At 44.1% G+C, this 15,557-nt stretch overlaps 1 protein-coding gene across 2 annotated transcripts in view; it reads right to left on the bottom strand.

The window, feature by feature from the left end:
* LOC106575319 (vang-like protein 1) overlaps positions 1-15,557 on the bottom strand; it is a 55,695-nt gene that overhangs the window by 28,648 nt on the left and 11,490 nt on the right. For both annotated transcript variants that reach the window (XM_014151785.2, XM_014151782.2), the window contains exon 3: positions 4,536-4,665. In XM_014151785.2, the coding sequence (XP_014007260.2) occupies positions 4,536-4,665 (130 nt within the window). The remainder of the gene's footprint in view (positions 1-4,535; positions 4,666-15,557) is intronic.

Consider the following 15,557-nt stretch of genomic DNA (forward strand, 5'->3'; position numbering starts at 1 on the left):
TCTTCCAATACACATTGCCTGTGAGCATCAGAGGTGAACCAGTTGCATACACAGCTCGAGCAAGACATTCATCAGTATTTCTCTGACTACGTTCCTCCATTGAGTAAAAAAAACATTGATTATAGGAAGACCATGAGCTGTTGCTATCGATAAGGTGTCTGATTCATCATTTTCACCTCGAATGGAAGTAGAGGGACTTTTGTCAGAGGTCGCTTGTTGTGAGCGCCGAGGGAACTTTATGCACTTGGCCAGATAATTCTGCATATTTGTTGCATTCTTCACATATGATTTGGCACAGTATTTGCAAATGTACACAGCTTTTCCTTCTACATTAGCTGCAGTGAAATGTCTCCACACATCAGATAGTGCCCGTGGCATTTTCCTGTAAAGATTAGAAAATAAATGAGTAAAAAAAAAAAATGCAATTCCATGTACAGATAAATAGTTAAGCAGTTAGATTAAACTCCTCCTTTGTAAGATAAATGTTTTAAAATGAAACATGTATGGAAACAGGTGAATTAACACTCAGCAGGCTCAAGCAAGCTAAAACCCAAAAACTAACTAGCAGAAATTGTTAACAAGTTAGAAATGATTTAAACACACTTTGCTGTAGGCAAACAAAAAATAATGCATGAAAATAATGCATGAGATATATATATATATATATATATATATATATATATATATATATATATATTCACCGCACCCAGTATTCGAATCAAAACCAGAAAGCATGTAGTCCTTGGCTCAGACAGTGTAGTAGTGTGGGCTCAATATCACCTCATTAGTGTGCAAGATCTTGAGAATCAGCTGTATGCAGAGGGTTGCAATTCCATTGAATTGGGGATAGTTTAACCAAAATATGCTACAAGACCTAGGATTGCTGTATGTGTATCCCACAAAAAAAAGGTTTACTGTTATAAGCAACAACAAAAAATATGAATTCCCGGGCTTAACTTCCCATGGAAAATTTCCGGAAACTTACCGGAAAGTTTCCGACCCTTTGCAACCCTAGACGTCTTCAACCACTTGTCTCCTGCATAGACGGCCTAGAACTCAGAGAGGCTCAACTCACCATGGAACCATGGGGGGGAATAAGACATGAGAACAACCCCCGCGCTGCATCGCTACTACTGTACCTCGTACTTCCCCAACACAGAACTACCTGCACTCTGCTTAGAAATGCACTGTAGCCCTGTTGTTACCTCTTTACCTAACAATCTCAGAGGACAGGTGCTGCTTTAATTGGGCAGAATTAAACTGGAGGGAGAGGGGGGGTAGACAGGGGTGGGGAGGTACAGTGGAGAGGTGCATGTTATGGGGTTGGGGGGATCAGAGGCTGACAGAGTTAAGTTTGATGTCTCGTTGGCACTGCCTCCATTCTGAGGGACCCTGCGTCTGCCCGCTTTGGATTCTGCCTGCAGTAAATTACAACGACCGATTGGCAGCCGAAAACGTGATTTTTTTTTGCCACTTTAAGCCGGATTCTCATTCACTTCAATGCCGAGGTTAGGTAGTACACAATCATCACACAGACGTGAACACGTGCACTGGGGAGTACATGTGCAGCACATTGTGTAATGTGCCTTTACAAAACAGAATTAGCCTACATGACACAAACAAGCTTTGAGGTGGAGGCCTGGAATGAGTCACACACACACACACACACACACACACACACACACACAACAAACACAAACAGAGGCGCACACACAAACACAAGTACCATGTCTAATTGTTGGGTTCTAAGGATTCTGATTTCATTGACATCCCGTGAACTATAAATAAGGTTAGATCCACTTTCTCTTTTCAAACAGCCCTCTGTCTGTCAGCAGGAGAGGTGGGAGGTGGAGGGCTGTTCATTCTCAAAGAATGCTTCCTGGCTTTCATGTTTCTCCTGGGTGCCACTTCACATAATGGTGGAGCAGTGAGGACCTAGAGTGCATTCCTCAGATGCACAACTCTAATACCCGAGACGAGTACTTCAGAAGTCCCCATTCCACATCTATGGTCTACCGTTACAACACTGATATAATGTATCATAAGTGTATGCGAGTAGTCGAGGCGATTAGGGAGCGCTTCTGTTCCCTCGACTGGAGAGGGTTGAGAGTCAGCGCACTAGCATAGCCTGGAGCTTTGGACTGGTTCCCTCAATGGCAGCCGTTCAATATTGTGGCAAACAGCTCTGTTCAAACATCACTGCAGAATCACCTAGAGCTGCAAGCTCATAAAACTGTCAAGGCAAATAAGAAAATGGAGCATATTGAGACCAACGCCCTGATTTGCCAATTCAAATACTGTACCCAAACACACAATGACAAACATACAGTATAAAGTATTCACTCAGTGTCACACAACAAGTTTTCCTGACAAGCTCAACAGCAAACAACCCGAAAACACACACACACACACACACACACACACACAGTCAAACACACACACAGTCAAACACACACACAGTCAAACACACAGTTGTTTCTGGAAGGCTGGTTATAGCAGAGTAACAGAGGGACACAGCTACACTAAGAAGTCACAGCTTGCTGAGGGCTGGCACCCTCCTGACAAACACAACCACTGCATCTGGGCTCACACACCGTGTCAAAGACACCACACACACACACAGTGTCAAAACACAGAAGATACTCACACACACACAGCGCTACAGCCAACCCCCAGACACACACACACACACACACACACACACACACACACTAACCAATTACACAAGGTGAAAAGCATGCAAGTATGTCTGGATACATATTTCCAGAAAATAAAACCTCCAAATTCAAAAGTACAGTCCAATGCATTGTTAAAAAGTCGTGCAGCCGGCCACATGTGAATGTCTGTACTAGAGATGTGCACGGTTATTTGAATATTCGAATATCCGAACAGCAAATACTTGTATGAGTATTCATTTTAGCAAGCAAAAAAATATTATAGGCCTATTTTAACACTGAAAAAGCTCTAAATAAAATTAAAATATCCATGTGATGTGACATTGTTACATACAAGGATATACCATGACATTTCAAATTATTAATTTAATCATTTCAATGTAGTTTTTATGGCGCGACCCACACATCCGGTAGACTTCGCATATGTAGCTTGTTGTTTATGCCTTTCACTAATGCAATGCAAGATTGAATAAAATAACACAATTAAAAGATAGCAAAATGAGAAGTAGCAGGCTACAACGAACTACCAACAGGTAGCCTGTTGTTTTATCTGAATGGGGTTGGGGAGAAAGTGTAGCATGTGGCCTCAATTAGCCTAGCTAGCTATATATTTGGCTAGCTTAGCTAGCTTCTCTAGGCTACTCCAGTCAAGATAGATATGGGAGGCTGCTACAAATTAGCTAGTCTTGGCCGTAACCGAGTTGCATTGGCGACTGCTTCTTGACCCCCCCCCCCGCACAGACGTCACACACACGCCGCCTTAGCCAACTTAGTGAGTGGTAATGAGCGCAGCCCTGTACTATGGGACTGTGAGACCGGCAGGGCATGGCTGGTAACACAGCAACTCCACTCCATCTCTCTCTGAGGAGATTCCCAGCGAGCCTGTATTATTCTGACTGATGCCTATAGTACGCCCGTCAGCATTACCGCAGGCAGGCTGGGTCACAACATGAACACATATACTGAGTGAGTACTGCTGTTCACTAGCAAATCCTGTTGAGGCGCTTAATATATCACACACACACGTGCGTACATACATGAACAGTACTAAATACACACCCTGTGTCGTGGCGCAAGTGTTGTTCATCCGAGTAAGGGAGTTTGTCAAGTGGGTCAGTAAGGGTTAGTGTAATGGTGGGAGTGGTAGTGTTGCTCTGGGCTATACTCTACTGTAGTGAACATAGAATTTGCTCGTGAACGGCAAAATCTCTTGTCCTCCAGTCTGTGTATAAGCCATAACATCTGGATCTGTCCAACTCTTTGTCTTGCTGTTAACATCTATTTTTATATCCCTCCCTCCATCTCTTCAAGGGCCAGGCAGACCTAGCACTCAAAGCCCACTTTCAGCAGGACTTTATCAGCCAAAGCCTGAAACCCTTAAAGCCAGAGTGCCCAGTGTTTAACACCACAGACTATGTGCACATTGACCAGCTAGCTGTACAACACAAAGGGACATAAACACACTGTGTGTAATCTGAAAGCCTCAATCAGGCCTGTGAAGTCCTCAGCTCAACCAGAATGGCACAGGGCTTATCCGGACAGTAGATAGATTGACTGGCTCCCATGAGTGGATTTATACATTTGTAATACAAAGAAGTTGTTTACCATAAATCCAACTTCAAGCACTGATAAATAGCCACGTGAGCTGAGCTGTCCACCGATGCATACTGTATGTGCCCGTGCCTTTAGGATTAAATTACCATCATAATGAGGCTTTGCACAATAAATACAAATCAGGGTAAAAAAACAACATCGAAATACAGAAATGTAAAAGTTAAGGAGTTGTCATGTGAGAAAAAGGTCAAGTTCATATTTGGAGGGTTTCCAGCAGTGTGGTTTCTTGTGGAGAGATTGGCCTACCTGGACCTCCTCCCCCAGTACAGACGAGTCTCCCAGCAGCGGTTCTGCCGGCGGTGCGTTGATGGTGACAGACTTCTCAGAGCGGCTGCCATCCTTGCTGCGTGACTTGTGGTGGTCGCGGCTGCGCTCCCTGAGAAACAACGACAGGTACACCAGGTGAGTCGACGGGTACGGGGTTACCATGACAACCAGCAGACCGGAGGAGAGGATAGGAAGAGAGCATGTCGGCGTGGCGATAGGAATGGACTGCCACACACTGGATTTCCAGCAAAACCTTGTGTTATTTCTCTCTCTCTGGTTCCCATTCTCTCCCTCTTTCCTCCATAGCGTCAGCAACAACAGGGTTATAGGAGCCATCATCCCCTACAACCTTAATCCTGCTGGCCTTTACTTTGAATTTCTTTAATTAGTCTTTTCTCACAGTGAACGTCTGCAGGGGCTTAGCTGAAAACTCAGACACACACGAAAATGCTAGAACAGGCAGACGCTGTTTGAGTCAGAAAAGAGGACTAGGGGACCAGGGGAATAGAGGACTAGGGGACCAGGGGAATAGAGGACCATTAATATAACTTAACCATTATTTTACCAGGTAAATTGACTGAGAACACATTCTCATTTACAGCAATGACCTAGGGAATAGTTACATGGGAGAGGGGGGGGGGAATGAATGAGCAAATAGGAAGCTGGGGATGATTAGATGGTCATGATGGAATGAGGGCCAGATTGGGAATTTAGCCAGGACACCAGGGTTAACAGCACTACTCTTACAATAAGTGCCATGGGATCCTTAGTGACCACAGAGTCAAGACACCCGTTTAACGTCCCATCTGAAAGACGGCACCCTACACAGGGCAATGTCCACAATCACTGCCCTGGGGTATTGGGATTATACATTTTTTGACAAGAGAAAAGAGAGCCTCCAACACCACTTCCAGCTGCATCTAGTCTCCCATCCAGGGATCGACCAGGACCAACCCTGCTTAGCTTCAGAGGCAAGCCAGCAGTGGGAGACTAGGGGAGCAGAAGACTAGGGGATTGGGGACCAGGAGAGTAGAGGACTGGGGGACAAGAAGACTAGGGGATTTGGTAGCGGGACTAGGGGGCAAGGGGAGTTAAGGCCTGGGGAACCAGGAACCTGCTGATGCGTCTAAAGGTGGCAAAGCATATTACATTCCTTGCCTCCCTCATGACCCAACTACCAACCAAACCGTTGTGAACTCTCCACTACTTCACCTCCCATGTTAAATCTCCCCCGCGAGGCCCATTAGCGTACCGACCCCAGCGCTGACCCTCTTCACCTCCCCGCTCCCCAGATCCCTGATCTCAAATCCTGTGTGGGAGTGAGTGACAGACAGGGTTTCTCCATCCATCCACATACAGTACTACACATGGTCTGTGCCCACTGCAGCACCGTCATGGCTCTACTACCCCGGACACTGATCGTCCTCCCAGCCTCCACTAATCTGATCTCTAGTCAATCCCATTCTATTTCCAATTGCCCTCAGCCATGGTACTGTAGCTAGATACTCATGGTCTGGTCTGTTAGAGGGATAGCCATGGTACTGTATTGTACAGTAGCTAGATACTGCACCTTCTGGTCTGTTACAGAGGGGCAGAGTGAGAATAGAAGAGAGATGAGGAGAGAGAGAGAGAGAGAGAGAGAGAGAGAGAGAGAGAGAGAAACAGGCTAGTGTGGAGATAGCAGGACAGGCTCGGTCTGATCGAATTTATCGAAGAGGGATTACGGGGGAAACAAACAAGTTACAGAATGTGTTACACGACTTTATTAAAACCTCCAGGAATTGTAAATGCTAGACAACAAGGGCTGAATTCTAACCGGAGTGCAACTTAATGACATCTACAAACACCTTCTGGGAAAACCATGATTTAAAACACACACAAACCTCTAGTTATGACCAAGTACAGTTCAAGATATTGCTGCCATTTTTCTCTTGACCCAAAATGTTAATTTCTTGTCCTCTGAGCTTATCTCCGTGTTAGGAGTCTTTTGTGAAGACTAGGGTCGGTAACTTTCCGGTAAATTTCCGTAATATCTTCGGAAATGTTCCATGGGAATTTAAGCCCGGGAATTTGGGGAATTTTGCTTAAATTCATCAAAAAAAGTTAGCTTATAACAGTGAACCTTTTTTGTGGGATACACACATGGCAATTCTAGGTCTTGTGGCATATTATGGTGAAACTATCCCCAATTCAATGGAATTGCAACCCTCTGCATGTACAGTGCATTCTTCCATCACATGTACAGTGCACTCTTCCATCACATGTACAGCTGATTCTCAAGATCTTGCACACTAATGAGATGATATTGAGCCCACACTACTACACTGTCTGAGCCAAGGACTACATGCTTTCTGGTAAGTTTTGATTACAATGCTGGGTGAATATATTATGTGACATACATGATTTTTTTGGTTAACTAGTAAATAGTAGCCTACAGCAAAGTGTGTTTAAATCATTTCTAACTTGTTAACAATTTCTGCTAGTTCGTTTTTGCTACCATGTGGGTTTTAGCTTGCTTGAGCCTGCTAACTGAGGAGTGTTAATTCACCTGTTTCCATACATGTTTCATTTTAAAACATTTATCTTACAAAGGAGTTTAATCTAACTGCTTAACTATTTATCTGTACATGGAATTGTATTTGGGCTTTTTTTTACTCATATTTTTCAAATCTTTACAGGAAAATGCAACGGGCGCTACATGATGTGTGAAGACATTTCACTGCAGCTAATATAGAAGGAAAAGCTGATTATACATTTGCAATTACTGTGCTAAATCATATGTGAAGAAGGCAACAAAGATGCAGAATTATCTGGCCAAATGCATAAAATTCCCTCAGCGCTCACAGCAAGCGACCTCTGACAAAAGTCCCTCTACTTCTATTCAAGGTGAAAATGATGAATCAGACACCTGATCAATAGCAACAGCTCATGGTCCTCCTGGAATCAGAAGGTTTTTTTACTCAATGGAGGAACGTAGTCAGAGAAATGCTGATGAATATCTTTCTCGAGCTGTGTATGTACCGTAATTTCCGGACTATTAAGCACACCTGAATATAAGCCGCACCCACTGAATTTTAAAAAATATATTATTTTGAACATAAATAAGCCGCACATGTCTATAAGCCGCTGGTGCCCACCGGTACATTGAAACAAATTAACTTTACACAGGCTTTAACGAAACACGGCTTGTAACAAAAAATAAAAAATTAGCAGTAAACAGTAGCCTACCAACAAAGTCATTGGTCACCATCTTCCTCCTCCTGTACACTGAAACCACTGAACCACTGAAACCACTCGGAGTTGAATAGCCTCAGAATTGCTTCATCCGATATTGGATTGTTTTCATTGTCGCGCTCGTCACTTTCATCCGGAGGCAAATCCCCCGCTGAGCCCTCTTCAACACGCAGCAGTCCAGCCTTTCGAAACCCGTTGATGATAGTGGATTTTTTGACAATGCTCCACGCTGTCAGGACCCACTGGCAGACTTGACCATAAGTTGCTCTTCGCATGCGGCCCGTTTTAGTGAAGGATTTCTCCCCACTTGTCATCCAAGCCTCCCACTGAACACGGAGCGCCACCTTAAATGCACGATTTACACTGATGTCGAGTGGCTGCAAATACTTTGTTGTGCCCCCAGGAATCAGGGTGACAAAATGACTACCGTAATCAGAATGATGGGAAGTTTGAGAGCGCTCGATTTAATCTAAACAGTAAACAAACAGTTTGACCTTAACCCGTTCGGCAATTTCATTGGTCTAATGAAAGCTTCATGCCGCCAAAAAACTGAGCACGTCACAGAATGTGTTTTTTGGGGGGGGAAAATGTGAAAGTGGGAAAAATCCATATATTAGCCGCGTCATTGTTTAAGCCGCGAGGTTCAAAGCGTGGGAAAAAAGTTGCGGCTTATAGTCCGGAAATTACGGTAACTGGTTTACCTCTGATGCTCACAGGCAATGTGTATTGGAAGAGATTTCTGAATGTTCCTCACCCAGTATACACCCCTCCAACCAGACATGCTTTATCTACTCATTTGCTGGATGCAGAGTTCAACAGAGTTCAAGTGAAGGTCAAGCAAATCATAGAGAAAGCATACTGTATTGCAATCATCTCTGATGGGTGGTCGAATGTTCGTGGGCAAGGAATAATTAACTACATCTCCACCCCTCAACCAGTATTCTACAAGAGCACAGACACAAGGGACAACAGACCCACCGGTCTCTACATTGCAGATGAGCTGAAGGCAGTCATCAATTACCTTGGACCACAGAAGGTATTTGCACTGGTGACAGACAATGCTGCAAACATGAAGGTTGCTTGGTCTAAAGTGGTGGAGTCCTATCCACACATCACACACATTGGCTGTGCTGCTCATGCATTGAATCTGCTCCTCAAGGACATCATGGCACAGAAAACAATGGATACACTACAAGATAGCCAAGGAAATGCTTAGGTATGTGAAGGGTCATCAAGTTATAGCAGCAACCTACCACACCAAGCAAAGTGAGAAGAATAAGAGCACCACATTGAAGCTGCCCAGCAACACCCGTTGGGGTGGTGTCGTCATCATGTTTGACAGTCTCCTGGAGGGGAAGGAGTCTCTCCAAGAAATGGCCACATCACAGTCTGCCGATATGGACAGCCCCATCAAGAGGAACCTCCTGGATGATGTATTTTGGGAGAGAGTGGAAAAGCTGCCTGAAACCTATAGCAGTAGCCATTGCACGGATTGAGGGAGACAATGCCATCCTGTCTGATGTTTAGACTCTGCTTGCAGATGTAAGAGAAGAAATCCATACTGCCCAGCCCACTTCACTGTTTATCCAAGCAGAGGAAACTGCAGTTCTGAAAGACATCAAAAAGCGAAGACTTCTGCCTGAAGCCCATACACATCGCAGCGTACATTTTGGACCCCAAGTATGCTGGCAAGAGCATCCTGTCTGATGCAGAGATCAACAAGGCTTGTAGTGTCATCACTACCGTGTCTCGCCACCTTGGCCTGGATGAGGGCAAGGTTCTTGGCAGTCTGGCGAAGTACACTTCCAAGCAAGGGCTTTGGGATAGAGATGGCAGTCGTGCCAACATATCTCATCAGCCACCTGGTGGAAGGGACTTTGTGGATCTGAGGCTCTTTCCCTTGTTGCCTCCATCATCCTCCAAATCCCACCAACATCAGGTGCCTCAGAGCGCAACTGGTCCTTGTTTGGGAACACACACACCAAAGCACGCAACAGGATGACCAATACAAGGGTTGAAAAATTGGTGGCCATCCGGGAAAATTTGAAGCTTTTTGAGCCTGCCAAATGGCCATCCTCAACACGGTTGGACAGTGAAGATGAGGCCTCAGAGTCTGATGTTCAAGAGGTGGACATTGAGGTCCAGGGAGAAGACATGGAAGCCTGAGAGGAAGACAACCAAAGCCTTAGTCTAGAAACTATCATTTTACAGACGTATGTTGAAAACGTTTTTGGGAGATGCGATGGATCATTGGGGATCATTCAATATTCCCTTTCTTTTGTTGTTCAGTGAAATCATCCCATGTGACGAGTCAACTCATTTAATTCAAGTTCAATTCATAACTACATTACTTATTTTGTATCTATTGGAAGGATTTAATCATTTGCAATTATGTCTACTTATGATAAGGTAAAAGGTGTATGTTTCTGTCTCCATATGATATGGTAAATATATCCAACGCAAAAAACATCTACATTTAAATGATATTAATATTCATTCCCATATATTCCCACGGAAAGTTCCCACCTCTGAATATTCCCCAAAACGTACAACCCTAGTTAAGACTATAAAATGGAGGGGATGTTCTTGTATCTTTGTCGCTGCAGGCAGTAACGTGGCCACCTCAGTCTCAGTGCAGGCAGAGGACCCTGGTGTGTTACAGTATGCCTTGTTTAGGGATGTTCAAATCCTTTAGAATACCTCACGTTGTCATATCAGATTCACTTTTTGGTGCATAGCACTGTAGATATGTATTCCTTATGCATTAGGATAAATGCCACAAACAAAGTATGATGGTTCAATAGGTATTACTGGAACATAGGTATGGATTTGGATGTGAGAGCTCGACACCAGGATATGAAATGCAAACTTAAGAAAAGTGCAATGTGGATATTCAATGACAGACACTATTGATCTCATAGACCCATTATTGATTGACCTAAAGCATTCAAACAGCAATCATTTTCAACTAAATACATGAGTCACACTTCAGAGTGCCGCTTACGCACACAGCATAGGTAAAAAAGTGGTTGGAGGATCAACGCTAATACGACAGCCCATCAGGATATCCTGACATTAGGCTCATCAGGGAAGTGGTGTGATTGGCTTCTATAGAGGTCCATTACTTCCATAGCAGCCAATGTGTTGTGATAGAAGGGTGTTCACCTCTCTGTTTCCTGCCTCTATTCTGCTGTTTCCCTTTTTGAACAGGACTCGGTTTCACACTGAAAATGACCACAGCCAACTTCCCAACCACAAACTCAGGTAAATACCCCAAAAATTCATTGTTTAACAATTGCTTAAAAGAAAGTTCAACATTCAAAGCAAAGATAATTGGAACAAAGTGGTGTAGGATTTTTATGAAACATATTTATTCATTTAGACTGGGAAATCTGAAGAGTCAGTCATAGTGGGTTGGCATTTTGTACCATTCATTTTCACTGGGAGAAAATTGACATTACCTTCCTTCAACACTGCATGGTACTCCAGAAATAACAGGAAAGGCACCAAGAGCCATTCAGAACTAATACATTGAATCTAGAAGGAAGTGGAGATGGAAGTAATCCTTAAATAAATGATGGATATCATTACTAGTGCTACAATTAGTCCAGCGAGGAGCATGATCATCATTCACACTGACAGTGACGATGATTAGTAATTGGAGAAGCCCTATTGGGAGATACAGTTGAAGTCGGAAGTTTACCTACGCCTTAGCCAAATACATTTAAACTCAGTTTTTCACAATTCCTGACATTTAATCCTAGTAGAAATTCCCTGTTTTAGGTCAATTAGGATAACCACTTTATTTTAAGAATGTGAAGTGTCAGAATAATAGTAGAGAATTACTTATTTCATCACATTCCCAGTGGGTCAGAAATGTACATGCAATGCTACCAAATACTAATTGAGTGTCTTTAAATTGCTTAACATGGTTCAAACGTTTCGGGTAGCCTTCCACAAGCTTCCCACAATAAGTTAGGTGAATTTTGGCCCATTCCTCCTGACAGAGCTGGTGTAACTGAGTCAGGTTTGTAGGCCTCCTTGCTCGGAACACACACTTTTTCAGTTCTGCCCACACACTTTCTATAGGATTGAGGTCAGGGCTTTGTGATGGCCACTCCAATACCTTGACTTTGTTGTCCTTATGCCATTTTAACACAACTTTGGAAGCATGCTTGGGGGTCATTGTCTATTTGGAAGACCCATCTGCGACCAAGCTTTAACTTCCTGACTGATGTCTTGAGAGGTTGCTTCAATATATCCACATCATTTTCCTCCCTCATGATGCCTTCCATTTTGTGAAGTGCACCAGTCCCTCCTGCAGCAAAGCACCCCCACAACATGATGCTGCCACCCCCATGCTTCAGGGTTGGGATGGTGTTCTTCAGCTTGCAAGCCTCCCCCTTTTTCCTCCAGACATAACGATGGTCATTATGGCCAAACTATTTTTGTTTCATCATACCAGAAGGCATTTCTTCAAAAAGTATGATCTTTGTCCCCATGTGCAGTTGCAAACCGTAGTCTGTTTTTTTATGGCGGTTTTGGAGCAGTGGCTTCTTCCTTGCTGAGTGGCCTTTCAGGTTATGTCGATATAGGACTCGTTTTACTGTGGATATAGATACTTTTGTACCCGTTTCCTCCAGCATCTTCACAAGGTCCTTTGCTCTTGTTCTGGGATTGATTTGCACTTTTCGCACCAAAGTACGTTCATCTCTAAGAGACAGAACGCCTCTCCTTCCTGAGCGGTATGATGGCTGCGTGGTCCCATGGTGTTTATACTTGCGTACTATTGTTTGTACAGATGAACGTGGTACCTTCAGGCGTTTGGAGATTGCTCACAAGGATGAACCAAATTATGTCAATTAGCCTATCAGAAGCTTCTAAAGCTATGACATCATTTTCTGGAATTTTCCAAGCTTTTTAAAAGGCACAGTCAACTTGGTGTATGTAAACTTCTGACACACTGGAATTGTGATACAGTGAATTATAAGTGAAATAATCTGTCTGTAAACAATTGTTGGAAAAATGACTTGTGTCATGCACACAGTAGATGTCCTAACCGACTTGCCAAAACTATAGTTTGTTAACAAGAAATTTGTGGAGTGGTTGAAAAACAAGTTTTAATGACTCCAACCTAAGTGTATGTAAACTTCCTACTTCAACTGTAGATGATGGTGAGGAGCGTGGGGGAGGGACTTATTACAGTACTCATTAATATGGTACTGTACTGCTGCACAGGCTAGGGTTGGGTAGAGGGGGATAATACAAAGCAGGATCATGGAGTTAGCCTGATAACTTGCCTAAATATTCTGGAAATAAATTATTATTAGAAAGATAAGCAGACCATGCCCCTTTTAAGCTTAACTCAACAACCAAAAACTCATAAGTCTAGCTTTATGAATAAGAAAATAACTAGTTATTTCTGGTTGTTTATCGAAGTTAGCTGGCTTACTCATTGATATTCCTTTCTTGTATACCCCTCTATCCAATACCAGGTCGTGTGAAACATAGGGGTTCTAAGTTAGATCCGGGTAGGATCAGTTAAGCCGTTTATATGGGAGTCGATGTAAAGATTGGATGACTCATACACTGGTGCATCTGGAGGCAGCTGGTTATGACTGGTGTGATTGTTTAAAATCAATGTAGGATGGAAGATGAAGGAGAGAGTCTCAAGCACCCTTTTTATATCCCAGCCTGCCTTTCAGAAACAGACTTCAGGAAAGCAGAAAGTAGCTTGTGGGCAAATCAATGTGCATCTCTTCCTCCTCTCATCCTCCTCCTCCTCCTCCTGCATCATTAACACACAGCGCCAGCCAGCCTCATTGCTATTCTACAGCCCTCCTCTGGTATCATTTCATTAAAAGGAATTTCACTTCCAGCGTGGCTTCCTAAAGCAGATATGGCTTTTAGATGGAGGATGGAAGCCTGGCAAGCTAGGGCAGAGCCAAACCTGGGAGCGATTTCCACCGCAACACCCGCAGCTAAGTCTGACACTGTCTGTGCACCCCCTCTCACTGACACACAGGGCTGCGGGAAACGGGGCCAATTTACACCTCCTCCGCCAAGAGTCTGGATGAATTTGCTAGCTTTCCACATGGCTGGCCAGCCAAATCACACACCTGTGGAAAATAGGCCCAGTGTCAATGCAGAGCTCAGAGCCCGAGAAGCTAGGTACTTACTGCCAGTGTCAGGTAACGGGAGGATGACGAGGAGCCAAATACATAACCACACTCTCAGAACAATCATATTACAGAGAGAGAGAGAGAGGCCGTTTTCACTTCACTTTGAGAGTGGCTGTGCTCAATGACACTGGAAGCTCTGCTCACTCTATAACTGTAACGAGGAACGGGAGCGAACAGGCAAAGAGGTGTGGCTGATAGAAAGACAACATTAAACTAACAAAGGCCCTTTACTCAAGCCTAGGTCAACACAGCCAAGGTCTCTACAGCTTCATGCCTGGCCATAGCACATTCATTTGCCCATCCCTCATATTGACTGGGAGAATCCATGGCGGCAGCATTGCTCAATGACATTTCTCCACACAGCGTTGAGCCAGAGAGAGAGAGGCCCGGGGAGCAGTGCGTGATAGGAGCCGAGGTGAGGCCAGACTGTTGGCTAGGATTAGCTCCATTATCAGGTGACAGGGTACACACTGTATGACATGTACCAGTGTTTCCACTATAGCTTTAGTCAGGCAAGGTGGGCCCCTCTTGACTTCCTCTGTAGCCCCCTGACTAAAATAAATGTCGTTTCAGTTAGAAATTTAAAAAGCAGCATGTGGGTAGGGGGTCTTTTCACTCCACTTGGCTTTTCCATAAGCATCAACTCTAATCAGAAAGTTCCAGAAATAGGGCGTCTCTCCAAAATGTGGCCAGCCTCAGAAAGGAGAACAGTTTGGAGAACCATAATACCCAAGCAGCAAAGGGATTAAAAGTTTGGCATGAGTGTAATTCAATTCCCTGTGTTAAAAAGAGTGTGCCGCCATATAATTGGAGCCCTACCAATCAAAAAGAGCCAATTTTCCACATGACTGACTACCAATGTGAGACTCACTAGTCAATGATCATTGGCACGCTCCACAGCCACAGAAGAGCCCCTCTCTGGAGAAGAGAAAGAAGCCTCAGAAGTTACTGTCGTAACTCAACACCACCATTACAGCGGATGCAGAAAGGCAGGTGATCTGGTGGTCTGGGAGAATCGTCAGTAGGTAGCAAACTACTCTGATGTCCTTAAAAAGACCAAGCACCACTGTCTACAGAGGCACAGTGGCTTACAATGGGGACTGACTGGGTTCCCTGTTTATAAATCGCGCTAGAGACAACACTGCAGAAACAACACGAGGCAGCGATCTGGAGTCAGTGGGAGAGATGTTTAACACGGTATAGTAGCACGCAGCTTGAGCCATGGTAATATCTTGGAAATACGCCTCCTGCTGTGGACCATCAAAGTTCATCCGGTAGTATGTTTTTTAGCTTTAGTTGTGTACCAAGGCCAGACACGGGATCTCAGAGAGGCACACAGCTGTTTACATGTCTGCTTGTGTGTGTGTGTGTGTGTGTGTGTGTGTGTGTGTGTGTGTGTGTGTGTGTGTGTGTGTGTGTGTGTGTGTGTGTGTGTGTCCATCAAAGTCTGGCACAGATGCAATTAGACAATGGCAACCTAAAGCCTCTTCCTGCATGGCACCCGTCAGAGTAAAAGGATTATACATCAGATGAGACAGGGGTTTTCAAAGCCAAGCGTTTCCCTTGTCTATTGAATTAGAGGCCA

The sequence above is a fragment of the Salmo salar genome, chromosome ssa17, assembly GCF_905237065.1.
Source record: "Salmo salar chromosome ssa17, Ssal_v3.1, whole genome shotgun sequence".
NCBI classification, from domain to species: domain Eukaryota; kingdom Metazoa; phylum Chordata; class Actinopteri; order Salmoniformes; family Salmonidae; genus Salmo; species Salmo salar.